At 36.9% G+C, this 25,125-nt stretch overlaps 1 protein-coding gene across 2 annotated transcripts in view; it reads right to left on the bottom strand.

Moving 5' to 3' along the window:
• Positions 1-9,108: 9,108 nt before the first annotated feature.
• NXPH1 (neurexophilin 1) overlaps positions 9,109-25,125 on the bottom strand; it is a 296,010-nt gene continuing 279,993 nt past the window's right edge. For both annotated transcript variants that reach the window (XM_088150645.1, XM_088150646.1), the window contains exon 7: positions 9,109-11,251. In XM_088150645.1, the coding sequence (XP_088006771.1) occupies positions 10,490-11,251 (762 nt within the window). In that variant the 3' untranslated portion in view covers positions 9,109-10,489. The remainder of the gene's footprint in view (positions 11,252-25,125) is intronic.

The raw sequence follows: 25,125 nt of genomic DNA, 5'->3' as shown, positions 1-25,125 counted from the left end.
TTTTAGTATGGCATGGTCTACTCTTGATTGGCAGCAGATCTCTCAAGGAAGAAGGACTTTCTGCTATCTTTGATCCTTAACTGAAGATGCCACTGAGCTATGGTCTCTCTATTCCTTCTATAAGTACATCATTACATATTATCTATGTTAACAGATGACAAAAATTTTTTAATGTATCTTTTAAAAATGGTCCAGATTGTATAAGATCTTTGGGGACAAGATTGCTCAAATGTGACAATTTTACATGACTTCATGATCTTGCAGGATTTCAACCATTTAAAAATACATGTTTTGGGAATACTTTTTATCTAATTAATTAAATGGGAGAGCCTCAGGACTCATTACCCATTACACATTCCAACTCTTACTTTCTTAGCAATGAGCATTGTATATAAACAAGGCAAGGTGTTGTCAGTAGTGACAGTCTTACTGTGAAATTCCCTCGTCTTGATATAGTCTTGAACAATTTTAATCAGCAAGTGAAATAAACTTTCTTTCTAAGCTTTCTCACTAAATGGAGAGATACCTTTTTTTATGTCTGCCTTATGTCTCAAAAGTGATTTAAGACATTTTCAGTCTTTCTCATTGCACAAGTCTTGAGATAAATTCTATGTTTCTTACATAAAGCAAAAGACTGAATCTGACACCACATCTTTGAAGCATCCACGTGATATTGACTCAGATAATGAAGAGCAGTGTACAAGCATTAAAAATATTATGATCGCTAAAAGGAAAAGGGGATGAGAGAAAGAAGAAAGAGGAAGGGTGGGAAAGAGGGAGGGAAGGAAAAAACAAACACAGATATACACATAATACATATTCATAAGACAAACACAGATATACACATAATACATATTCATTCATGTTATAGAAATGGGAAAGCCCGTAACTATTGGCCAGCAAAACCAATGTTCGGGCATTTTGTTGTATATCATATCCATTGGATAAGTACAGTCTTGCAGAAACTAAACTGAGTACCTTATTGCCATCAGATAATGGGTATATAATACTGCTATTGATGAAAACTAGCTAAATTTTGGGAACTGGGATGTATACTGAGCAAACAGCCACTTTCATGGCTTCCTGTTTTACCACTGTGTTTTCTCATGAACAGCTCTTGTAAAATAATATCCAGAAGACAGGCCATGTCAAGATACATCTAGGGAAGGGGAAAGGAAAATGCAGGCTTCATTTCATGCATAGTTTCCTAGAAATAAGACCCATTGTACTTGGTAGAACTTCCTTCAAAGTAGAAGATATGAACAGTACTATTGTATTACTATATTCAACTTTTTTTGCTCAAAGTAATGGACATTGCTTTAAGCGTTGGTCCCAGGCTAATATTTATTACTTGTTCAATGGCCCCTGTTTTCTGATGTTGCTTTTGCCGTCTATTAGATTATTTTGGCCTGGGCTGCCTGTATGATTCAATGTTTTTAGTCATTTTTAAGTTTTTCCTAGTTTTGTATGCTGCTCAGAGTCCACGAGACTTGGGTGGCCAATACATTTAAATAAATAAATATAATAGAAAAATTAGCATATTTAACACTGGTGTGTTCCAGATAAGTCAGGAGTGGGTACCATTTTAGGCTAAGGGCTTCAAGGGCTATAGCCAGTGATTTAGTGGCAGCATCAATGGCAGGATTGAACATTTTTCCCTCCATTTTTTTTTTTAAAGTTTGGATTTAGTCGAGTTTAGAAAAGTTTAAATAGGAAATTAGATATGTTAAATCTTGCAGAAAACCAGCAGTTTTAAATACTGGTAACAAAATCACCCCTAAGCTTCATGGAGATATGAGATTTGTCATGGAGAGATAGGATTTGCTACCTTCCAAAATTAAAAAAAAAAATACACAGGGAAATGTGCATGTGGAAGAAAGGTGAATGTGTGCAGGATCCATGTTAAAGGTTGGCTCAGTGCAGGTTTATTGTGATTGCTGGCTTGCTACTTGATTTGAGCTCCCTCAAAAAATGTTCTGAAACTGCCAGTTGTACTTCATACATGGAAGGGCCATGAGAACATGGAGTTAGAGTGTGGGGTACAGATACTGCTTCCCTGTCTCAGAGATAAAAGCACTATGTTTTAAGAACAATTGGAAAGGGCTATTATCAAGCAACCCACCAAAAGTTGGGTTTTGACAAAGGGCTGATCACGGAACAGATATGGTCCTTGATATGACATTTTTGTCCCATTCCAATATAGTGAGGGTCTATGAACTTTGCAGGCTTGACCAGAGCATTGATCACTATATGGTAATGTTTACATTTCCTACAAAGTCCTTGAGGTACAGGGTGTTCTCCCTTGCCTTGAAGAGCATCAAGTTAGCAATCATTTTTTTCCAGTAGTCTGCTTCCAGCATGAAATATTCAGAGAAATACTGGTTTCATATTGCTCTTCCAGTTTGATACCCAGACAAGCCACAAGGAGCACAGGCTGTTTCATTGTTATTTCACTGCTTTCTTCTGTGGGTTTCTGATGCTTGCCAGGTATTATATTAGGCTGAGCTGTAGGTATCCTTTTTGGTGGTTGTTACTGTTAAGCTATTTTATGATAACAGATGAAACTGGAATTGATGGATCTTAGTTTTCTGCACACAGGCAACTTTTACAGTCCCCAAGCCCAGAAGAACTGCATATTTCCCCTCTTCCTGCTATAATGCTAGAAATATTAGCATGCATTGCAGATTTCATTGAGAACATTGCACAACACATTTTGATATACTGTACGCTATCTTACTCTAGTCCCCCCATCTGGCACCTCCACATGTGTTGGAAGACAATATATTCCCAACTATCATGGGCAATCTCCTGATGCTAGATTGGAATTATGGAACATACAGTCCATCATAGTTAGTGAGCACCCTTTTCCTTCTATCTGTATATTTTTCATATGCATACTTTTTACTATTTTCAACCTCGTTTTATGAATTGGAGACTGGATACCTACCCATCTCAAAGCAGGCACAGGGTTGGCCCAAGACATTCTGCTGGTTGAAGAATAGCAGCAAAAAGTATCCTTCCTCCCCGATTCACCCAAGTCAACATATGTACCACCAAAATCAAAACAAGTCATTCCAGCAAAAAATCCCAAATACATCTCTTCTCCTCTCCAGCAATTAAAAAAAAACAACACCAAATAATAATAATAACAACTTGTCAGACAGATATTAGTGATGTCTGTAGGGAAAGTCAAAGAAATCAAGACGGTGATCGCAGTTGCCTAACAAAGCCCACCTCTTTTATACATATGTCAATGTTGCATGCAGTTACAAAGGAGTAAAGGTTTGAGTGCACACTTCAACTGCCATCTTGACTTTGTTTGCCCCCTTGCAAGCTGCCACTGCTTTCCATAATGGATGCCTAAACACTCGTCACACTCTGTCTAACAGTAGGGATGGCATTGGGCCATGTAAGGCATAATTTCCTCTTCCTTGACTCTTTACCCAATAGAAAAACATACTTTAAGTGGAGAGATATTTTTTCTTGAAAATAATGCTTGCTTCTTGGTGGTCACATTTGACTGCAACACCTATTAGTCTTCTGAGAGTAATACATGTATTTTTAGCTATTGCTTCAAGTATAACAAATAATGGTCATTCTAATGCATCAGAAAACCAAAACAGGGAAAGTTGCAATAGTCTCTTAGGGAACCAGGAATTAAACAGTCATACTAGTATTTCTATGTAGCTAGTTCTAATGTTAAAAATGACTTAAAAAGAAGAACTTGTTTAATCTTCAAATGAAATTCAACACCAGAATACAGAATGTGTTGATGTTGTGTGAGTGAGTGCAGCAAATCCAGTAACTGTTGCTAAATGTGTCAGGAGAGTTGGCTGTAGATATTTTAGGAACATCTAAATAAAAATGGAACAGAAGTAGTGAGCCTTCTGTAAAACATCATTGCTTTATTTATTCTGGAAAGACAAGTTATATTCACAGCTCAGTTGCCTTCATACTGTACAATGAATGAAGAGTGTTAATTGAAGAACTTTAGTCTAGGGTTAGGGTTGGGGTCTAGGGTTCAGTTCAAATTGAACTGAAAATTCTTTCAAATTCCTAATTCCTTATCACATTACTTCTTCAACTATATTAGTTTCCTAGCAAAAAATTCATAGTATTCTTTTTTTCATTTACTATAATGATAAATATTATGCAACAATGGCAACATGGGTATCTGCTTATAACACAGATCTACATATCCATACTGAGGCAGAAGCCAGGTCATCCATCAGGTTTACAATAAACATTTAAGAAATTTAACACATAGTACATGGCAATATTATGAATTCAGTGAAGAACTTTAACTATGTGACTGAGATAAATACAGAGAACATTATGGGAAAGGAAGAACACATCCAAGATATGAAGGTGACAACACATTGCATTATACCTCTACTTCTATTTGTTTAAAACACTTTTTTTTCACAAATATGGCTATCCAAAACATGAATGTCTAATCTTGGCTGCAAGGTACTACAAAACGATTAACTTGGTTTAAGCTATGCTGGAAAACTATCATGCTAGTTATGTTAAGATCTCTTTCTCTGTTCTGAAAGAGATGGAAGTTGCAATCTCAAAAGTATTGACTAGGAGGTAAGTCCTACTGGAACTTGGAACAATTTATTTTCAGAGAAAAAACATTAGGATGAAGCTGTAAGAGGAATTTAAAACTGGCACACCAGAGCCAAGATCAACAAGCAATTCAGTACAAAATCTCATTCTGCCCTTTCTTTACAAAACCAGTTCAGTTCGAAACAGGACCATATCATACCCAAAAGTCTACAGATTGGAAAAAAATATATATCCATGTCACAAATTTGAAAAGATAAATAGATTCTTAAGTGTAACAGTGAAGGTTGGATAATAGCAGAGTATGATGAGACTAACTTACTCCTAAATATGCCAAGCTTCTATTTCGGTATATTTAACTTGAAAAGCATCCAGTATACACAAGGCAGAGTTCTTTTAAATATAATCTGAAATCAAACAAAGATAACTCTCAGATCTCAGACTAGCACTTTTAACTCAGACAAATATTGCATCAAGCTAGTTTTGCTTTCGAGACTGCAGGCTAGTTATTCTAGCAAGCAAAATGAATCTATAAATAAAGATCACAAGAGGATAACATATTTAAAAAAGAAAGATCAGACCTCTGCAGAAAGGAACATTTTTTAAAAAAAAAATACAGAAAGCTTAATTAATTATTGCTCAGCTTTGAATTTTGAATTCCAGCTGTGCATAAGATAATGTAGCTTATCTGTATGTTGTCTAAATCATTGTGGCCTATGGTCTTACTCTTAAGCGGTTTTTTTTTCCAAATCTGGAAAAAGGCTTTCATTTATAGGTAGTGTCTATAATGCTTGCTGTGAAATCCACCAATATGGGCGGGGGGGAGGAGAGGGGAGAGGGAAAAGAAACTTTAGAGATAAAATGGAAAAACAATAAAACAAGAAAGCCAGCAAACACTTAAGATAAGACACCATGAAGGTTAGAATGACTTTTGTTAGAAACATCATTTTATTGACTTAACTTGATAATGTGCAAAGAAAGGATGCTCAGCCATTTTCAAGCAGGAGAGCACCCTTGGCTTCTGAGCAGCCTGCCAAAGATTGTTGCACTCCAAAAAAGAGACAAGGTCAAGACAAAGAAAGGGATAGAAGAGAAGCAAAAGTTAATGTTAACCGAATTAAATGTAATTACACTAATTAAATGCAGTTCATATGCTTACTGTCCAGATATTTTATCATCTGGCACATCCACGGGGGTCAAAAATTCAAGGTGGTGGCCACAACCGCATGATCAAAATCATACCCCTTTTCACATGTGTTGCAATGCATGTAAAAAGAGGACAGTGCTTCAGTCACAGAGTTGACTCTTTGACCTCTCCTGCAGATACCCTGTGTATAATTTCTCTGCAAGTTTTAACAATTATAAATCATCAATCTTCTTGGAAGAGCTCTAGCAGCCAGGAAGGCTCAGCTGTACACATATGTTGAAAGTGCTTGGTTTATGAGAATGGGTCAAGCTGAAACAGCCTCTCCAATCTCACTACCCTTCAGATACAGGGAGTGACAGCTGTCTCACTGCAATTCATTCTGTCTGGAAGACCCTAGAAAAGCTAAACTAAAAGAAGTTGGAAAGAGGGTATCTATTAAAGATCCAAATGACTTTGGCACTAGATTTCTTGCAACACTGCCACCTTCCAACATATACTTGCCATCTTTTTTTTTTTTCCTGGGTGAAAATTAGTACATGAATCTTAGTTTACTTACTGATATATACCCACTTTTTTCAGATGCTACTACATGCTACTCCACAGATTTTAATATGCAGTAAGCCACACCTCCCATACTTAAGAGCTCTCCTTCTCCTTCTATTCTGGACACGGGCCAAGAAGTTTGTTCAGTTGGCAACAGTGGATGGATCACTGAAAGTCAAATCAAGTGGTAGAGGAGTGAGGAAGGCATGCTGCATAGTACTCCAAGCCAAAGCATTCAACACAGCACCTTAATGGTTCAAGGCACAAACCATCATTCAATTGCCCAAACAGCCCTTCCATGCACTAGTGATATCAGCAGAGAAAAGCCAACTTGAATGAAGGCTACAGAGAGTGCAACTTTTCTAGGGCCAAGTGCTAAATTGCTCTGAGTGGCATGCCAGTGGTTGTACTTCCTAAAAATAGAACATAGGAGTGGATAAGGTCAGTACAAAACCTGTGTATTTAATTATCTCCCCTTTCTACAACATTAACGTTTTTAACTTGTAGAAACTCTAAGGGCCATACTCAAAGCATCAGGGTGTTCACATGAAACACCCACAGGATGCTGAATCATGGTTTACTCAACTCAATTGAGTTCCCATGACTCACTGAACCATAAATTAACCTCAGAGACTGGACTCATACAACATATCAGTCTATGGTTGAGTGTGTAATGCAACCCCAGCTCTTTTTTATTTAAACTGGAACCTAATGTTATTTTTCTAGTATTGAAATCAGGATATAAGTTTCAGAATTACTATACCTCACATTCTACACATAGTATTTGCAAGTTCAATTTATTGCTATCAGCCACTGGTCATTCAGTGTGTGTTATACAAGGAATCTAGCCTTCTACTCTTGAACAGAGCACATTCTTTGCACATGGAATTTTATAAATTCCATATCTGGTATTACTTGCAGTTAAATGGAACTCAAGCAATAACATTAAGGGGAAAAAACTTCCAGCTAACAGAACAATTGTTGATAGATGGGACAAACTTTCACTCAATAAAGCATATGTGTACATATGCATATATGTATAATCACAAAAAAGAAGAACATGGAGTCATCCATGGTGTATAGAACTTGTGGAATTTAAAAAAATAAAAAAAATAGAGATCTAGCAATCAGGGCCAAAATAATGACTCAAGCATATATCAAAAGTAAGCTGTGGGAGGGATTCGAAAAGGTCAAGATGGTGACCATAAATTATGATTTGTGGCTTACCTACTCTTGGCCTTGGCTAAAGTTAAGCAGAAGATTTGGGACCATGACTTCCATGTTGACAGAGTTAGTGTTTCTCACCAACATAGTACAATCTCCCCTCCATTTTGGATTATGCCTAGATATTTTTTTTAATATTTTATATGCCACATACAGATTTTTCTCTCTGGCATGAATTGATGCATTTCCCATTTGGGTGACAACAGGCAGATATACTGGCCTTCCTTATGAATGTTGCACTTGCATATGCTTAGATATGGAGGTTGAAACCATATCACATGTACTACTAAAATGCCTGATTCATACAGAATGGTGAACAGATCTTATACTACCTTTTGATAAAAAACTTGGTTCCTTTTATGCCCATAAGGTCACTATTCTCTTTCTTTGCAAGCAATTTTCAGGTATCTTTAAGAAGGCTGCAAAATTTTTATTAATATCTATGGCTTATAGAAACCATCTTATGCCCTCTTCCTATTACTAATTGTTTCAGGCCCCTCCTACACTATATGCATATGCATATCTCTCTGTGCGTGTTTTTATCTGCTGTATTTGATGTATTTTTAATTATTGGTCTTTGACTAAATAAGCAATGGGGGCCATGACTATATGATAGAAGGCATCATCTTGATTTTTTTTTACCCTCCTGTGGCTACTCCTGGCATATATGAAGCATTAAGAAAATGGTCAGGAGTAGCAGAACCAAGCTTAGAAGCCCTTTCACACACATTTACTCCTGGGTTCTCCTTTCTTCTCTAAGCATTCTTTCATTGACAAATTTACTTAGAGGAAGATATTGTTAAGACAACAGGAATGATGAAAGCCTTGCTGATGTACTGCAGATCTCCTATAGGTATATCAGAAGATCCCAATCTACCTTCTGCCAGTAGTGTTTGTGATGGATGCAGTAAACACTCAGGACTATATTTAAATCCTGTGAAGTTGACCCACAGACTTTGGGTCTCAGCCCATCCCTTCTTATAGGGATCCTATGAAGACAGAAAAGAAAGCATGTACACTGAAAAAAAAGTTTTAGGATAAATGGACAGGATTGTGTATACTGGTAACTGAAACTATCTTCATCGCACCTGTTCTTGAGTTAAATGACTAAGCTGAGGTAATGAGTTACAATATGAAACAATCTGTATGAAATAATGCTACTGATTGCATCTGTGGCTCATGACCAAATCAGAAGGATGAAACTAGTGTCCTAATGGCAGGCTATGCTGGGAACAGCATCTCTGTAATGATGGTGATCTCTTCCCTACCTGCTATTTTTCTGCTTGAAACTTTTTTCCCCCCAGCAAGGTTCTCCTAGCAGCTCAAAAGTTAGTAGGGGGCGGGGGGAAGGAATGAAGGACAAAAGTCAGCATGTTCTAACACTGCATTGCATCTCACTCCTTTTTTTATAGGAAATTGGTATACCCTTAATCTGACACAGTGGCCTCTTGCCATTATGTTAAATTTGCCCTCAGATCCTTGGGGTTCTTATGAAAATTGGAGTTGGGCTGTGATATAAATTTGAAATATAAATAAAATCACTGAAAATTGGTAAATTCTTTCTCCATTGAAAAGTTGCATACAAAGATAAGAAACCTGATCTGTAGGGCCCAACTTTTGTTGGCCAGAGGTGTGGGACAACAAACATCAAAGTCTCCAACATATATATTGACTTGTAAAAGAAGATACTCCCACTGAATAATCAGCCTGTTCGTGCTATTTAAACCACCAGCTACAGAATGCATATTGAAACTTGAATTTCAGTATTTTATTTTTATGTACATTTCAATATTTTTCACCTGGAAAGAAAAAGGTCTAAATACAGACAGACTGTAAATGTTGTAAGTGTATAGCTCTCAACAATAATTTAGCTGAATATATGCTTTGTACAGAATGCTGTCTTCTTAAATGGAGTTTACAGCTACATTGATAAAATGGATTCCTCATTTCCTTGTTTTTTTTTAACCAATAACAAGCAGAAGAAAGGGAGGAGAGAGAAAGAGAGAGAGAAGGAGACAATTACAAGTTAATATTAATTAGCAGCTGAAATAACACTGGTTAAACTATGTACAATACAAACCATTCATACAAATGAAGACTAGGATATTGAATTTGTTACAATATTGTGTAATAAAGATAAGACAGACATTTACAACTTACAGGTTGCCTTTCAGGCATTTTTCCTTCCTACGTGGTGACCGTAGGACATCTCAGTTGGGGATGGCTCTCAAGTTGATCCTATCTGTCTGAAGTGATGACTATCAGGATACAAAATCATTGGGCTTGTTGACATGTAAATTCCAAATGTTTGCTCATCTTTATTTGTTCAACCAGGCTCCCCCTGCAGAATGAGAGCCACCTAACATCACCTTGAATGTGCCCACGGTGTGCTGGAGAAAAGTCACTATCCTCAATTGTGTTCATATAAAGAGAACTACTGAACTCTAAACACATACATATCCCCTGCCACCCACCCCCATCCCAGTTTGAACAAGCATTTACTCCTACACAGTAATATTTACCAGTACAGCTACTTCAAGTGAAGGAATGCATGGATGGGGATTATTGATTATCATGTATTCAAGACTTAGATTTCCATAACAGTCTGTGTAAGAAACCATTCTTTAGCTAATTAATCCTTTTTGCTTGATGACAGGTGATCCTGAAACATATATCAGACAATGAAAGCCCTCTTAAGAGGTATCTCTGTAGATGCAAAGAGGGAGAAGGAAAGAGAGAGAGAAAGAGAAACCATATGTGGCATTATTTAAATAGTGATTTACAACTGGACTGATATGTAATGGAGCTGACTGGGCAGAAATGATATTAGATTGGCTTCCGTTAACATATTTGCAGCCAGTTGATATCAGCAGCAAAGTGTAGACACATTCCGGGCAAAAGTTGTGGCCTTCTTCTTTGAGGTAATAGCCCTGTCATATGACCTCTTTTATTTTATTTTATTTATTTTATTCCTTGGGATCCTCAGTCTTAGATGTATGGTCTGCTTCAACCCGAAGGGAAGTATGGCGTGTCGCTATGGTAGTTGTAATCTGGACATACTTTCTGTACTAGTTTATAATCTGTACTATAAAAGGAAATGTAAATACAGATTACTTTAAAGGGCTTGGAGCAGAGCCATGAGACGTGACTTTGGGTTTGCTCCTGGTAACATGTTTTAGAAGGGTCATAGTTGCAGAGCGTGTTCTTGGTGGCTTTGTCAACCTTTTCATACTCAATGCGGCAGTTGAAGGACTTGGAATCTTTGGCATCAATCACTGTTTGTTGTGCCAAGTCAAATTCTACTATTTTGGTTGGGGGCACCAAGCTCACTGATACATTCCCTTGGCCAGTTGAATTATGCCTAAAGTAAACACTGAACGTCCCGTTGCCATGATCAACTATTTTCCCAGTTATCAAGAGGTTTAGCTTGACTGTCTTGATATTGGAATGAAAATCACCCCAGCCAAACATTTTCTTAAACTTCCCAGTCTTGACAATGGGCCGCCGCTTTGCTCTGGGTCGAGGCTCTTGAAGATCTGTGGAGTTCCTCAGCCAGTCCCAGAGATCTTGCTCCGAATAGGTTTCAGGGGCATCATACCGCACACTCAAATCTGTTTCGTTTTCTTTTCTGCGGAAAGTCTGTGATAGCAGCCGGCTGATTGATAAGTCTTTGCTGCTTTCTGTCCATATATGCTTTAGTGTGGATTTGGAACTGCCTGCTTTTAGAAGTTCTGATTTGCCACCACTGGTTAAATTTGCACACGTGACCTGAAAAATCAAGGAAAAAGATGCACTTAGATGCATTAATACGTATTCTGTTCCCCTCCAAATGTATTGAACTGCAAGTCTAAATGTAGCTCAAATGCAGTTATAAATCATACTATCAATATTCAAAGGCCTGCATAGTATACAATTGATATACAAACAGCAAATAAGGAAGAAATATATATATTGTTTCCAAAGTTTTATTTCCCATTTGCCTTGTTTTACATAGGACACATCCATCTTTGAAGAAGCCTGCATTTTTCCAAAACAAAAGCTCACACTTTATGAGGTCAGTCTCTTTCTAACCATTTTTGAATACTTTACTAAAACCTTATTTCTTTAGCAAAGCTTTTTGAGAATTATTTTTGCTTCACTTCCTCCTTCTCAGCCACTGATTTCATGTACTCAGTTCAGACAATCAGCTAAACCATAGCTTAGATTATCAAGATTGTGCTTTTGTAAATCTTGTACTCACATATCCTCCTTCCCCCTCTTCTTGTCCTTTATATACAAGGAAAGGAAGGGTTCTTTTTCATTTTAAAACAGTTCTCATTTGGTGGCATGCGATTTCATCTAAGCAAAACTAATAAAAGTGGATCAGGGCAATTCTTTGTTTTATCCGCTAATAGCCCCATAAAATAGTTATTTGTGTGACATGCCTATTTTAAAACAAATCTCAAAACCATGAAATCCAAATAATACAATAAAAAAAGAAATCAGTAAAATCCAAAACAGCATAGTTAATAAAATCTAGTATGATAAAAAATTAACTGCTGCAATCAAAATTCATCTTTGCTATATGGAGCTATTTCATAATAGCTAAAAACTTAAGAGCTAAAGACAACAAATCTATGATTTACATAAAAAAAGATAAAATATTAATTTTGGTTTTACTTATGCTGAGAATGAAAGCATTTTTTAAAAAAATGGTTAAAACTAATGCAAGTAAAGCTTTCAGTCAATGTCTTCTCCTAGCAGCCAGTCCCAATAGTTCATCTTTGAGCACTTGGACCAGCATCTTCACTGTTGGAACTTACAGAACTGGCAGATCCATAAAGTCCTCAAGTAAAAACAGAAGCAGTCATACTCCTTCTTTCAGGAGAGAAAGGAAGCCACAAGTCCAAAGCTCATTCACAATCATCTTAAGATGTGTGGACTTCAATGCCCAGAATTCTCCAGCCAGCATGCTGTCTAGGGAATTCTGGGAATTGAACTCTACACATCTTAAAGTTGCCAAGTTTGAAAAAAAAAATATCTATAGGATTTCACTATAAGAACAAGTAAGCATTTGAGTAACGAAGGCCCTGGCTGATTTGCTGTGTTTAAACCCTCTCCTTAGTTGTCTGAGAGAAATGCTTCATCCTCTGCTTCCCTTTAGTGAAGTCCCAGCCAGCATCCCCTTGCATATACACAAATGTGAGTAGTGCTGGACAGCGAAAATCTTCTGCTCCCCCCCTCCCCAATCCATATGTATTTGGTTTGATGAAAGAGAATTTGCTTTTGAGGAGGAGAAGAGCATTGAGGGAAATTCTCATGGGTGGAATGAAGTATTCTTGTACTTATTTAGTTATGAGGTTATGGTGTTAGTTACATTACACTTCAATTAAATCTCAAGGGCAGATATCATTTGGAAACTCCTCCTATTCTGACTTACTGAGAATATAGATCTGAAATGTGGAATCTCATTATTCAGACAGCATTAATTCATTTCACTCTAGTGTGTCCTTACCGGCCAAAATAAACAGCTCATTTGTGCCCAGCAATATTTGACCATTCCCTGCTCATTTGCAAGCTAATGACATTAATGTCCCTCTGGTAGCCCTTTTACTGCTTACTGTATTATTGCCTATTGCCCAAAAGGATAGCTGTCAAGCAAGATCATTCCACTGGAATGGCAAAAACTAGAAAAATCCCTTATTCTTGTCTGTGTAGTCCTTATTTTTTCCTGGCAATTCCCAGATAATTCACAGGACCAAATTTGACCAATACATCAGATGCTGTTGGATCAGGAATCTTGCGTTAGCCTACCGGGCTAGAATAGTCTATCCCAACACATTGTTCTAGCTAGATCAGCTTTCTGGTATAACACTTATTTTTTAAAATATATAACTGTGCACTACACAGTGTTTTTCACTATTCCCTTTTTATCTTTTTCTTCATTAAATATTTACTAATATGATTTCTTTACATCTTTAAGGGATTCTGTCTCTTATATGCCCAGATAGTTCAGAAAGATTGACTCTATTTCTCGTTTTCCCTAAGGGAAAGTGAGCAGAAGTAGACTGGAATGTCATACACATTCCCTTTCTAGAACTAGACAAAAAGGAATGATGCAAGCCCACCTCAGCATTTAAATCCTGTACCTACTAGCCAACCTCACAAGAACATTTTGAGGCAGACAAAAAGGGACTTCCCTCCTCTGTTGCACCTAAGAATCTAGGAATCACGGGTTCTGATTTGTCATCTTTCCCCGTTACCTTACTTTCTCCCAAAGCCTCTTAGCCAAGAATAATTTCAAAGATTCCTGCCTAAATATCTTGTATAAGTGAAGGAAGAGATATTTTCTTTACTGGCAGTCACTCAATTTATGTGCTGGCTGTGCTTCCAAAAGCAAAGTCCTTGTTCTCAAAAAGAAATTGGATGGGCTGTCTCAAAACAAATAAAGCCTAGGCCCCGTACAGGATACTGTTTAAAAAATGCAGCTATTGGCCAACTACTATTCCTAATGAAGCATATTTCCAGCTGCTGGAAGGAGCAGGAAGATGGACAGAGACAAATATGGGCATGTTTGCCCCTGGGATGATTCAGCCCATTTTCCCTTCTTCTGAATAGCAAGGAAGATAAATACTGCCTAGTGTCTGAGAGCTGGTTTATATCTGTACCTGAGATCAGCACAGTAAGTGAGGAGAGAGGTTGTAATGAAACATACTGAAGGTGTGCCAGTTAATGAAGCAGCAACAAAGATGTCGCAGGAAGGGAGAGAAAGAATATAATTCTTGAACAGCATATTGGGAACAAGAGCAAATTAGGAGAAGGAATGGGGCTTAAAAAGAAAAATATGCCAGTTGGGCATGGAAGAAAAGCGGAGCCAAGTTAACTAGCTTATCTCCCTCTCTACAACTGCAGGAAGGAAGGAGATCCTAGTGGCCATTTCACTTCATTCAAACCCCTTCAAAAATGCTTTCTCTGTCTTTGCCTTCCATCTTAGTTTCAAATTTGCCTATATGCGCTATGCACCACAGGATGAAGCCACAAATTGTCTCTGTAATTCGATGTTGCACTTAAAAGTTCACTTGGAATAGAAGCACTGGCTCATTTTAGCCTTTATGAAATCCAAAATGAAGTTAAAAAAAAAAAAAAAAAGACTGGCTGGGATGACACAGTCTGCCAGTCCTGCTAACCGAAGCCTTTTGCCTTGCAATGTATTCTCATAATATTTAATTATGTGAAATATTAAGGTTTTGAATTGTGTGCTTTCCTGTCCCCTCCTTCACTGGCTACCACATGACGGGCCTAGAAATGCAAAGTGCTATGAAGTCATGCCAACTGATTTGCAATATTACATATACCTCCAAGATTTTACCCCTTAAAATAAATAGAAACTTGTGACATACCTATTCTCATATTTAATGTTGCTGATGTTTCTATTGTGTCTGCTAAATGTTGTATTCAATTGCTTTGCAAAAGCTAATCTTGCTCTGGCAATGGTTGTTCAAGCTAAAGCTGGGCTTGTAGTTTAATTTAAAGATAAATTAGGGAAGAAAAATACCACCACCAAGAAAGTATAATCAACAGTAAACCTCATTGTCTGTATCATGTAATTCAGAGAATATGGCAAATGGAATACATGAAACTTACTTTTTATGCAAGCTTATTGTCCTGCATAAATATATGCATATTATAAATAAAAGCATCTTCCCCTCCCTCCACTCCTGTTAGAGAAGTAGTAAGGAGGGGAGCATCGTCACTTGGATTGTCCTTCAAGGTTCCAGTTATGAAACTGCTGGCAGAGTTTTTTGGGATTTATTGCAACTGGTATGCTGTTGATACCCAACTTTCCATCTTTTTCCCCACCACAATCCAAACAAGTTGTTCAAATTATAAATTGGTGTCACTAATGGATTGGAAGATAAGAATTCACATTTAATCTAAGCTGCCATGAGCTAAACTCATGGATTGCCTAAGTGTTGTCCTAGAAATGCTGGATATAGCTATGAAGGCATGCAACCTACATAAAATGCACTTTACACGAAACTCTGAAAGCCTCAGCTGCTCCAGAATGATGTGGCAAGACAGCTGACTGGGCCATAAGAAGGAAGCATGTGGTTCCCTTGTTACAAATTCATTGGCTAAGAGTCTGCTTTAGGACACAGTGGAAAGTGCTGATTAAGAGCAGCAAAGCCTGTGTCCTTGAGACCAGTCCGTCTGAAAAAAATCACATTCTCCTGTATAAGACTGCCCAGCTTTTAAGATCCTCAGGAGCAGTGCCTCACTCTCTCCTGCTACCTTCAGAGCCCACACATTAAAGAGGACTTTTCAATAGTTGCTCCCAGGCTTTGGCGATCTGTCCAAGAGAAGTCATGCTAGCTTCATCTTTGTTCTCTTTCTGCTGGAAATCAAAGGCATTTTTATTCAGAGAGACCGAAATAGCTGAAATCTGGTTGGCATTGCCTTTAGTTCTTACTCACGTGCTTTGCTTAACTGAGTTTTTAAACTGATGAGCATTACTATCTTAGCTTCTATTTTATAAGTATTACTGTATCTTGATAGCCACTGCAATGGAGAGGCAGGAGGAATAAACAGATAAGCACATTTTTAAAGATGACATTAGAAATCCCCATCTGAACACAACTTGTATAGAAAGCTAGGTTAAGTAAATGTTTTTATTAACTGACAAATTATTGAGGAAACACCAAGGCGTCACAAGCCATACGTGAAAGTGGCATCAACCTCATGTTTGCAAAAGTAAAACAAAACCTGAGGAAAAACAACAAATCAACAACAGCAAAACATAAAACAGACTATTAAGGCATGCTCAGTGTCCATAAAATGATGAAAACCTTGAGGGGAATAAATTAAAAACCAGAATGTGGAGAATGGAATGGAGTTCCATGAAAGAGGGCATAGCTGGATGGCAGAAGACAAACATTCTACATTGGAATTTTTAACTGAAGTCCTGCTTGTTAACATATAAATGGGAAGTCTTAAGTGTTTCATTGGAAGCAACATGCTGTAGTAAATGTTTTTACTAAGGCAGTATTACACTTTTGCCATGGTTGTTTTTTTGTCCCAACTGTACAAATGATTGTAGTTTGCTTTTTTTTTCATCTTTTTCTCCAAGTCTGTTACCGTCACTTAGCAGGTAACAGTTTTATCATGCTTGATAAATCACTTTCTTTTCAACACCACAGATACCACGTATTACATGATCAAATACTCTATGAATGTGAAGAGTCAAAGTAGCTTTTCGGATCATTCTCTTTTTCTTTAAGCTTAGACCACTCCACCAGAGTGTCTTAACGGCAAAGATGCAACGCATTTGTAAAGAATTGGAGACGGATTGAAATGTTAACTGTATAACATAGCCTACTAACTCTTGTTCTCTGTTTTACACTTTCAGAATAAATTTAAACTAAACTCTTGAAACCCAGTGCCAATGTCATAATTACAAGTCTTCTCTTTTTTTTCATCTTCTTCTTCCTCATATTAGTAGATTATGATGGCTTTTGAAAAATTCACAGCAGTTCCATTCTGTAGAAGATTAAAGTCTCCCAGAATAAATTAGAGTGGGTTAAGAATGTCTAACAGAGTTTTAAGGCTTTTGCATAATACAGGCATCATAGCATTTCTGTTCACTTTGAAATGAAACTCTAGCTAGATAAATAACTTTTGTGAGGACCCGGTACTCTGATTCTACACTCCTATAAGCCCTCTTTTATTAATATTGTCATTGCCATTTCTCATCTATGTGCCGAAAGGAATATTAAATAATTTTAGAATTTGCCTGAAAGGCCACTGAGCAACATTTTAATCAAAATGCACACCACCCTCAACTTCATATATGCTTCTTGTTGAAGAGTGCCCTTTCTTATATAAGTGTCAAACCAAATACTCAGCAGCAACCTGTGAAATAATATAGCTCCAGCCAAAGTATTAATTTTGCTTAAATAAAGAGGCAAAACAAGTGTGTTTTTCAAATGCACTTTTATTAATGATTCCAGAACTCTAGGGCTCCATATTTATCATGTCACTCTGGACAGATCCCAGTTTGTTGATATGATCCTGCAGTGTAACAAGACTGTTCAAAAAACAAATACTATTTTTGATTGCATTAAAAGAAATATACTTTTTAATCATGGGAAGTAATTGTTCTTCTCTATTCTAAATTGGTCAGATCCAATCCCAAGTCTCATATCTGATTCTGGGCTTGACATTAAGGTAGATTCCAATTATGTGGATGGGTTCAGAGAAGAGCAATAAGAATGATCAGGAGACCAGTATTAACTTTCTCTAACAACCATCAGGACTGGAAACAATCCAAGGAATGAGTCTCTCTGAACTTAGATTACTCAGATGTATTAGGAAAAAGATTAGCGTGACAACACAAGAGTGCTGGTGAATTCTTTAATCTTCAATGAGAAATCTATGTATAGGCAATTCAAAGCAGCTATAGCTTCACTTTCTTTCTCATGCTTTTTTGAGAAGGAAGGCATATCTCATGCCCCTAACAATAGAGCATGATCAGGAAAGCAAGAATAGAAATTATCACAATGGCATTGGATGTATGGGCTATGCAAACCATTTCAGGAAATGGAATCTCTGAAACTGATATCCTGACCTATGTGGAGTCCTTGGGGTTCTCTGAGCTTGGTTGTTTTCTTGCAAACGTTTCATTACCAGCTAGGTAACATCTTCAGTGCGAAAATGGGATGGGGGTTGCTCTCTATTTATATACTGTGGTCTGCCTTGCCAGTGCTGGTGGGGGTGGGGCTTTTGTTTTGCTCCTCTGGTAGTTCCTTGATTACCGGTATGTTTACTGCTTGATTGTGTGCCTGGTGGTAACCTTTGCTTATCTGGGTGATGATTGCTGGTGAGGCGATCTTCTGATCTTTGGTCTCTTTTGAATAGTATGTAGATGCTGTTTATCTCTATGTGTCTGTTAATTGCTGCCTTGTCTGAATACCAAACTTCCAAGATTTCTCTTGCATTTTTGGATTTGGCTTGGTCTAAAATGCTGAGAGTTTCCCAGTTAAAACTATGGTTCAGTCTGTCCATATGTTGTGAGATTAAGTTTTCATCATGTTTTCTGACTGCTAGTTGGTGCTCGTAGATGCGCTCTGCCAGTCTTCTGCCTGTCTGTCCTCCATAGTGTTTGTTACAGTCCTTACACTGTAACACCGACCTATGTTTCAGAATCCAAGATAAAGTTGCCTATTGGTGGATTATGACAATGATGCATTCAGTTTTATGAAAACAACACAAAACTGCAAGATGTATGATGTCAAAACATTATTTTGCAGGTGGTATGAGCTTCCTCAGACACAACAGTATCTTTATCCCTGTGTAAAAACTTGGACCTTTTTAAACTTTTCCCTATAATAGCCAAAAGATGAAAGGCTCTATTAAGTGTCAGTGGGATATATCATGTAATCTCATTGCTGTTCCTATTTATATACTTACTTACATATGGGGGTTGCATGCTGCTCCAATCCAACAAGACTCTGAGCAATCAAGATCAAGAATAAAATAACCGAACAAATAATACAAACATATAACTATATATACAATCATGAAAGCCCTAAAAAATGACAAGAAACCACAACACAATGAAAATTACAAAAAAAATACAAGGCATCAGCAATTAAAATCCAGCTGCAAAATTGTCATAGCTATGATGGAAGAAAAGTAAAAAATGAAACTTTTTTTTTTCCTGAAACAATCCATTCTAAATGGGCTTTTTTCCTTTTATAATTCCATTCTTCAGCAGACAGAAAAGGTCTTTATCTATAGAATATAGTTCCTGAGTTGCAACATAGGAAGGAAGCAGTTGTTTCAAAAGGAAGGCCTGCACCATAGTGAGATTTATATGGAATAATAAGCACCCCAATTGTGTGTTTTGTTGTTGTGATTTTTGGTTGTTTTATGGGGCTTATCATATCTTGTTTTATTGTTGTACATCACTGGGAGTTACATTTTTTGCGAGTTGGGTGGTAATATGAATCTTTTAAATAAATAAATAAAAATAAATAAATAAAAATAAAAATAAAAATAAAAATAAAAATAAAAATAAAAATAAAAATAAAAATAAAAATAAATAAATAAATAAATATCTGCATGGCCACAGGCTACCCAACCCTGAGTTAAAATGAATACTAATACTCTAGGGAAATGGAAGAACAAAATAAACAATTCCAGTCCCAATTCTTTCATATCATTAATGTCCAAAAGAAAATGCCAGATGGATAGCCAAGGCTATATATCCCTCTCTTTCCTGTGAGCACAGTGAATGCTTTTCCATCCATGCCATTCTGAGAAAGAAGGGAGGCACTAGCCAACTAGCTGCAAATTTCAGGAAGATTAATATTATCTTCAAACTTTGGAACTAATCATTTAAATATTTGGAATGCCCTGTTTATATTCAGCTAGGAATGACCCAGCAGTTTAAGTGACCATTGCTTTTAGACAACATGCCATAGCTTTTTTAATCACTGTACCTTACTTAATTAACAGTGTGAATTGATAGTCATCAAAATTAATCAAATTTAGTATGGAAATGCTTGGCTCAAGAGAGCTCTGATTCATTTCCTAGCACATAAATGAGATTATTAATTTAAGATAGATGAATAGAAGGGCCTTGGGGCATTGACCCAGGAGTTGAGGGAGAATGTTCAAATACTCAGTTGTCAAGTTTTATTTACGGTGGCCATAGATGTTGATCGCAATTTTATGACTAGGAATCCCCACTTTCTTTGTACATGAAACAGCACAGTTGAGTCAAGCTCAACTGCTAATGACTTCACTGAACATGTCCAAGGAATTTTTTACTTTTATTCAAAAATGGCTTGCCAGTGCCTCCTTCCAGGATTTTTTTTTTTTTACTTCCTAGTAAAATTTATTAATTTATAGCCATGGTATTCTCTAGTGAAGTTCCATTCAAATATTAATCAGATCTGATACTATTGGGCTCTCTGAAACCAGCCAAAGTCAGTTATGTGGTCTATATAGTCACCAGGAGCTGAGCTAAACTTGCAGGTATCTTTATTTTAATAGAGGTTATTTAACTGGTATTTACTAAGTGCCTGCCGATACTGGACTGTGACTTAAATAAAATAGACAGACATATAGACTGGATGGATGGACGGATGGATGGATGGATGGATGGATGCTTGCAAAGCAAATAACTCTAAAGGAAGCTCATCAGAACCAGCACATCAGTTAGAACCAAGATATAAGAATTTGTTCAATCCTATATACTATATGCAAGTAGATATGAGAAATCTGGTCCATCAGAATTCTTTGATCAATATACCAATTTGGGATTTGATGACTATATAGAGGAACCTAATGATATGTATGACTTAACCAACATGAGACTGACATTTTCAAAAGTGTATACAAATGTATATATTAGAGAGAAATATGCATATGCATGTATCTGTTACAGACAGGTGTGCCCAAAACTGTATTTTCCATGAGGGTGTGTGTCTTGCAACAAATGTATACTCTAGCGAAAATATATATAAAATGCAAGGGGAAAGTGTTCCTCTGAAAGTAGATGTATATTTGCTGCCAAGTTTATAAACAAAAGTCTGAGCAGAACTTACATGAAGCAAGAGAAGATGTTTGTTGAAAATGAAATGAAAAGAATTAATGAAAGGAACAGAATTTCCTATCCTTACATGCAAATGTGCCTAGCTAGGTAGTGGCTATGAACTGTCTTCAGTTGTTTCACCACCACAAAAATCCATGGAGTGATGAGGGTTAGCCGTAAGCAACGTCTGGTTAGAGTTTCAAAAGCTGGGCGGGGGGTGGGGGAGGAGACCTTCAACCATCTCATGCTTTATTAAATAAATAAAGTCTTATGCTTCCCCATCTGGCCTGGCAAACATTTTTTTCAGTTTTTTTTAATTTATTTTTACAAAGTACTGACTTTAAAAACCAACCTATAAAGCAGAAATAAGACCAAAGCAGATTTTTGAGGATCTGCTGAAAATCCTTGATCCTCAATGACGTTAAACAATTAAGAAAGATAATATATGCAGCTCTGTACTCAGCCATTTTCCTAATACTAATCATTTGGGCATATCTTGGTTGGTTGGTTGGTTTGTAAGTCCATGAGGATGAATTAATACATATACACATACACGCACAAACATATTTGCCATTCTGATTTAGTTTCTTCAAGACAACACATATACTTCTCTGGTACATATATATAACACAAACAAGGTAATATATACCTTTATCAAGTCATAAGAAGAAGTGGAATACTGCCTTTCACTAATAGCTTCTGTATGTCCAATCTTGATGATCAAGAGCATCTGATGGTACCCCTCTCGGATGAGGTGTAGCAAAAGAAGACTCAACAGGACTCATTCTCTCTGAGGACTCCCCACCTCTGAAACAGCTTAAGCCCCGAGACAAATGTTGCTCCCACTTTTATGGTCTTCCAAAAGCTAGTAAACTGGTTCTTTCGAAAAGCCTTTCAACACTGATTGTGTGAAGTCATTAGTGCCAAAATGGTTATTTTTGTTTTGCACTATTATTAATTTATTGTTATTGGTGGGGGTGGGGGTGTTTTATATTTCTTAAACCACCTAGAATCCTTTGGAACTGAAATGGTCAATAGATTTTATAAATAATAATATTAATGCAATTAAACTTTAGCCAATAAGCATGATTTTTTTTTTTTTGGCCTAGTAAATAGTGCAAACCATAAATCTGAAAGGAAGTAATAAAATTACATTATCATGCAATGCAGAATGGCATGCCACAGTAATGTACTGCTTGCTAAATAACATCCAATATGTTCATACATTTAGGCACATTAAAATGTAAATGTTAAACAATTTGGGAGAGGACTGCTGTTTCTCGTAGCTCTTGAAAATTCATTCACCATGTCTTGCTCTCTTTTCATCAAATAGGGCATATTAATCTATCTATTTATCTATCTATCTATTTATCAATTGATCAATCTATATATGCAGTGTTGTCTTGGTTTGCAGCTCACTTAATAAGAAAGTAAAGAATCAGGAAAAATACAATTAACAATCAGAATTTATTGTTTCACTTGTAGACTATCTGGACTTCTGCTACTCCCAAAGTAACCCCATCAATTGTTCATATTTAAAAAGTAATAGGCAATTGTTAATGGCTACAGTTCAGATTATACTTACACAAAATTAGACTAAGACTCCTCAAAATCAAGGGGCTTTAACTTCATCTTTGCTCATTTTCCTTCATTCATGCTTTGCTTCACTTTTCTCCAAAAGCTTAGGTCTCTAAAACCTTCAGCATTGAATAATTACCTATCACACATGTTATCTTTGGTATTGGAAAGCATGATAAAACAGCCTGAATTCAGAGTAGCAGGAAAGCAAATATCCCACACTGGCTCAATATTATCAGTATTTGTCAAAGAAAATTATTTTAGTATAGTAAGAACTTCTCTTTTCAAGGCTACCCAGTGGTGGATTGTATACATGATGTTTTTTTTTTTTGAACAACCTGTGTGGGCTAGTTCCAAGAGACAATCAGCCTTAGCTCAGTTTCCTCCGGATGGGAATTTGGAGAGTCGTAGTTCCATCACATCTGGAGATTGGTAAAGATGTCACAAGCCTTAATGACCTTCAGATTAGTCCTCTCCTCCACATTTCCCAGGTTGGCAGTGAGGAACCCAGAAGCTTTCATAGCTGGGATGCATTCATCTCTGATTGCCATATTAAAAGAGACAGATACTTTCTATCTGCACATCCTATGACCAAATTTAGTCCTCTTGGAGTGATCCCAACGCCACTCCAAAGAAAGATACATAAACAGATACTGTGGTTTTTAATGTTCCATAAAAAAAGAAAAGAATAAATACTTGGGGGAAAATAATATAAACAATAAGTTACTTCACATTCAGTTCTTCTACTGATTCTAGTTTCGGGGAGTACAGCTCCTGGAATGCTAGGGCAGCCCTGAAATAATCATCATCATCATCATCATCATCATCATCATCATCATCAATCAGCAGCAGCAGCAGCAGCACATCCCTGGTCTATACTTTTCAGAATACCAATTTGATGTATCTCAAAGATTATTTTCATTCATATATATACGTATACATAATATGTATACGTATATATACACACAGACACATGCATGCACACACATTCATGCTAGCTAGTTTGACAGCTAGCACCCAGATATATCATGCCTTCCTTTTATCTATGGACTTGCTGCCTGAAATTACATTTCTGCAGTGCCCCACACAGAAGCTTTATGGTATAAATACTGCTTAGTTTATAGCATTGGTCACCAGAGAGATGGCATTGCTATTCAGAGCCCTGTCTCATTAGAAAAGATTTATAAATGCATTTTGCTTGAAAGATTTATAAATGCAGTTTTGCCTGATTTCACTGGAGTTCCTTTAGCTACAGAGTGCAAAACCAAGAAAAAGAAATTCAACAAATGTATTGGGAGTTTTCTAGCCAACGTCATTGATACCAAAAATCCTCAGTTTAATTCCTGCTTGCAGTAAAAAGATTCGTTTTGTGATCTGTGATCTGTGACAGATCGTTTAAAAAAATCAGTCAGCAAACAAGGGGGCCATCAACAGAGAAAGAATACACTTAACCGCATACAATATAATGTTGTACTCCACTAAAGCTGAAGGTTCTAAAATTAGTGTAAGAGCACTATTCCTCTAAATTAATAAAAACCTCAGGTTTATCCTGTCACTAAACAAAGCCTGCCACAGCCTGATTCATAAATAAAATAATGTATTATAGGGTGCTGGCTTCCATAGGAGTTAAGGTTTCAAAATTCAAACAGTAACATAATTCTATAAATTTTATGTAAACTCCACTGATAAATAATCTTTCTGCTTAACATGGCAGCCTTATTCAGATATTACAAAGGTGGAACTACTCAATTTTATCAGTTTTCTGGATTGTGTGGTGTAGTTTTTTCTGCCAATACTTCTCTGCTGTTAATGTTCAGGCTGAAAGCATGAACACCTGATGAAAAAAGGCATTGCTAAAGAGGTGTCACTAGCTGTGATCTCACAGAGTGCTCGCACATTGAGTACTCCACCTTTGCAATGCCTTCATCAAGCTTTAGTGCTGAGAGTTTGCCATGCTAACTCAAGCTGGCACAAACTCCAAAATGTCAGGAAATTGGGGTTATTGGAAAGCAAACTTCTCCAGGGAAGGCAGAATATAAATGATATAAAGACATCAGTAAATATAATTGGATATTGAGGATGTAGCATGGTGTCTGATGTTGTGCTTAAGTTCAGCTTCACCATTACTGGAGAAGTATGGTGTTCCCTTGCAGGAGTCATGAACCAAAGTTTGAAATTTGTTTGGAAGAGACCAGGAAATGTATGCAAATGAAGCTTCCATTCCGTGATACAGGTATCATCTGGCATTTCCATCCACATAGTATTGAAAATTACTGTGGTAATTTCCAGTTTAATTTGCACCCAGCACATCCCCAATCAATCTCTATATCCAGATCAGAGCAAGCACACACACCACTTGGTTCAGCTGGCAAAAATATAGCTTGATGTTTGTTTATTAAACGTTAGCAAAACATCAAAACACAGTCTGACAAAAATAGAATAATAAGGTGGATAAAAGCAGGGCAAACATGAACAACAGGTAAAGGTG

Source organism: Python bivittatus, unplaced genomic scaffold, assembly GCF_059951505.1.
Source record: "Python bivittatus isolate LINGU-HERP-01145 unplaced genomic scaffold, Pbiv_v1 ctg000610_np1212, whole genome shotgun sequence".
NCBI classification, from domain to species: Eukaryota; Metazoa; Chordata; class Lepidosauria; order Squamata; family Pythonidae; genus Python; species Python bivittatus.
This window is presented reverse-complemented; position numbering and strand designations above follow the sequence as displayed.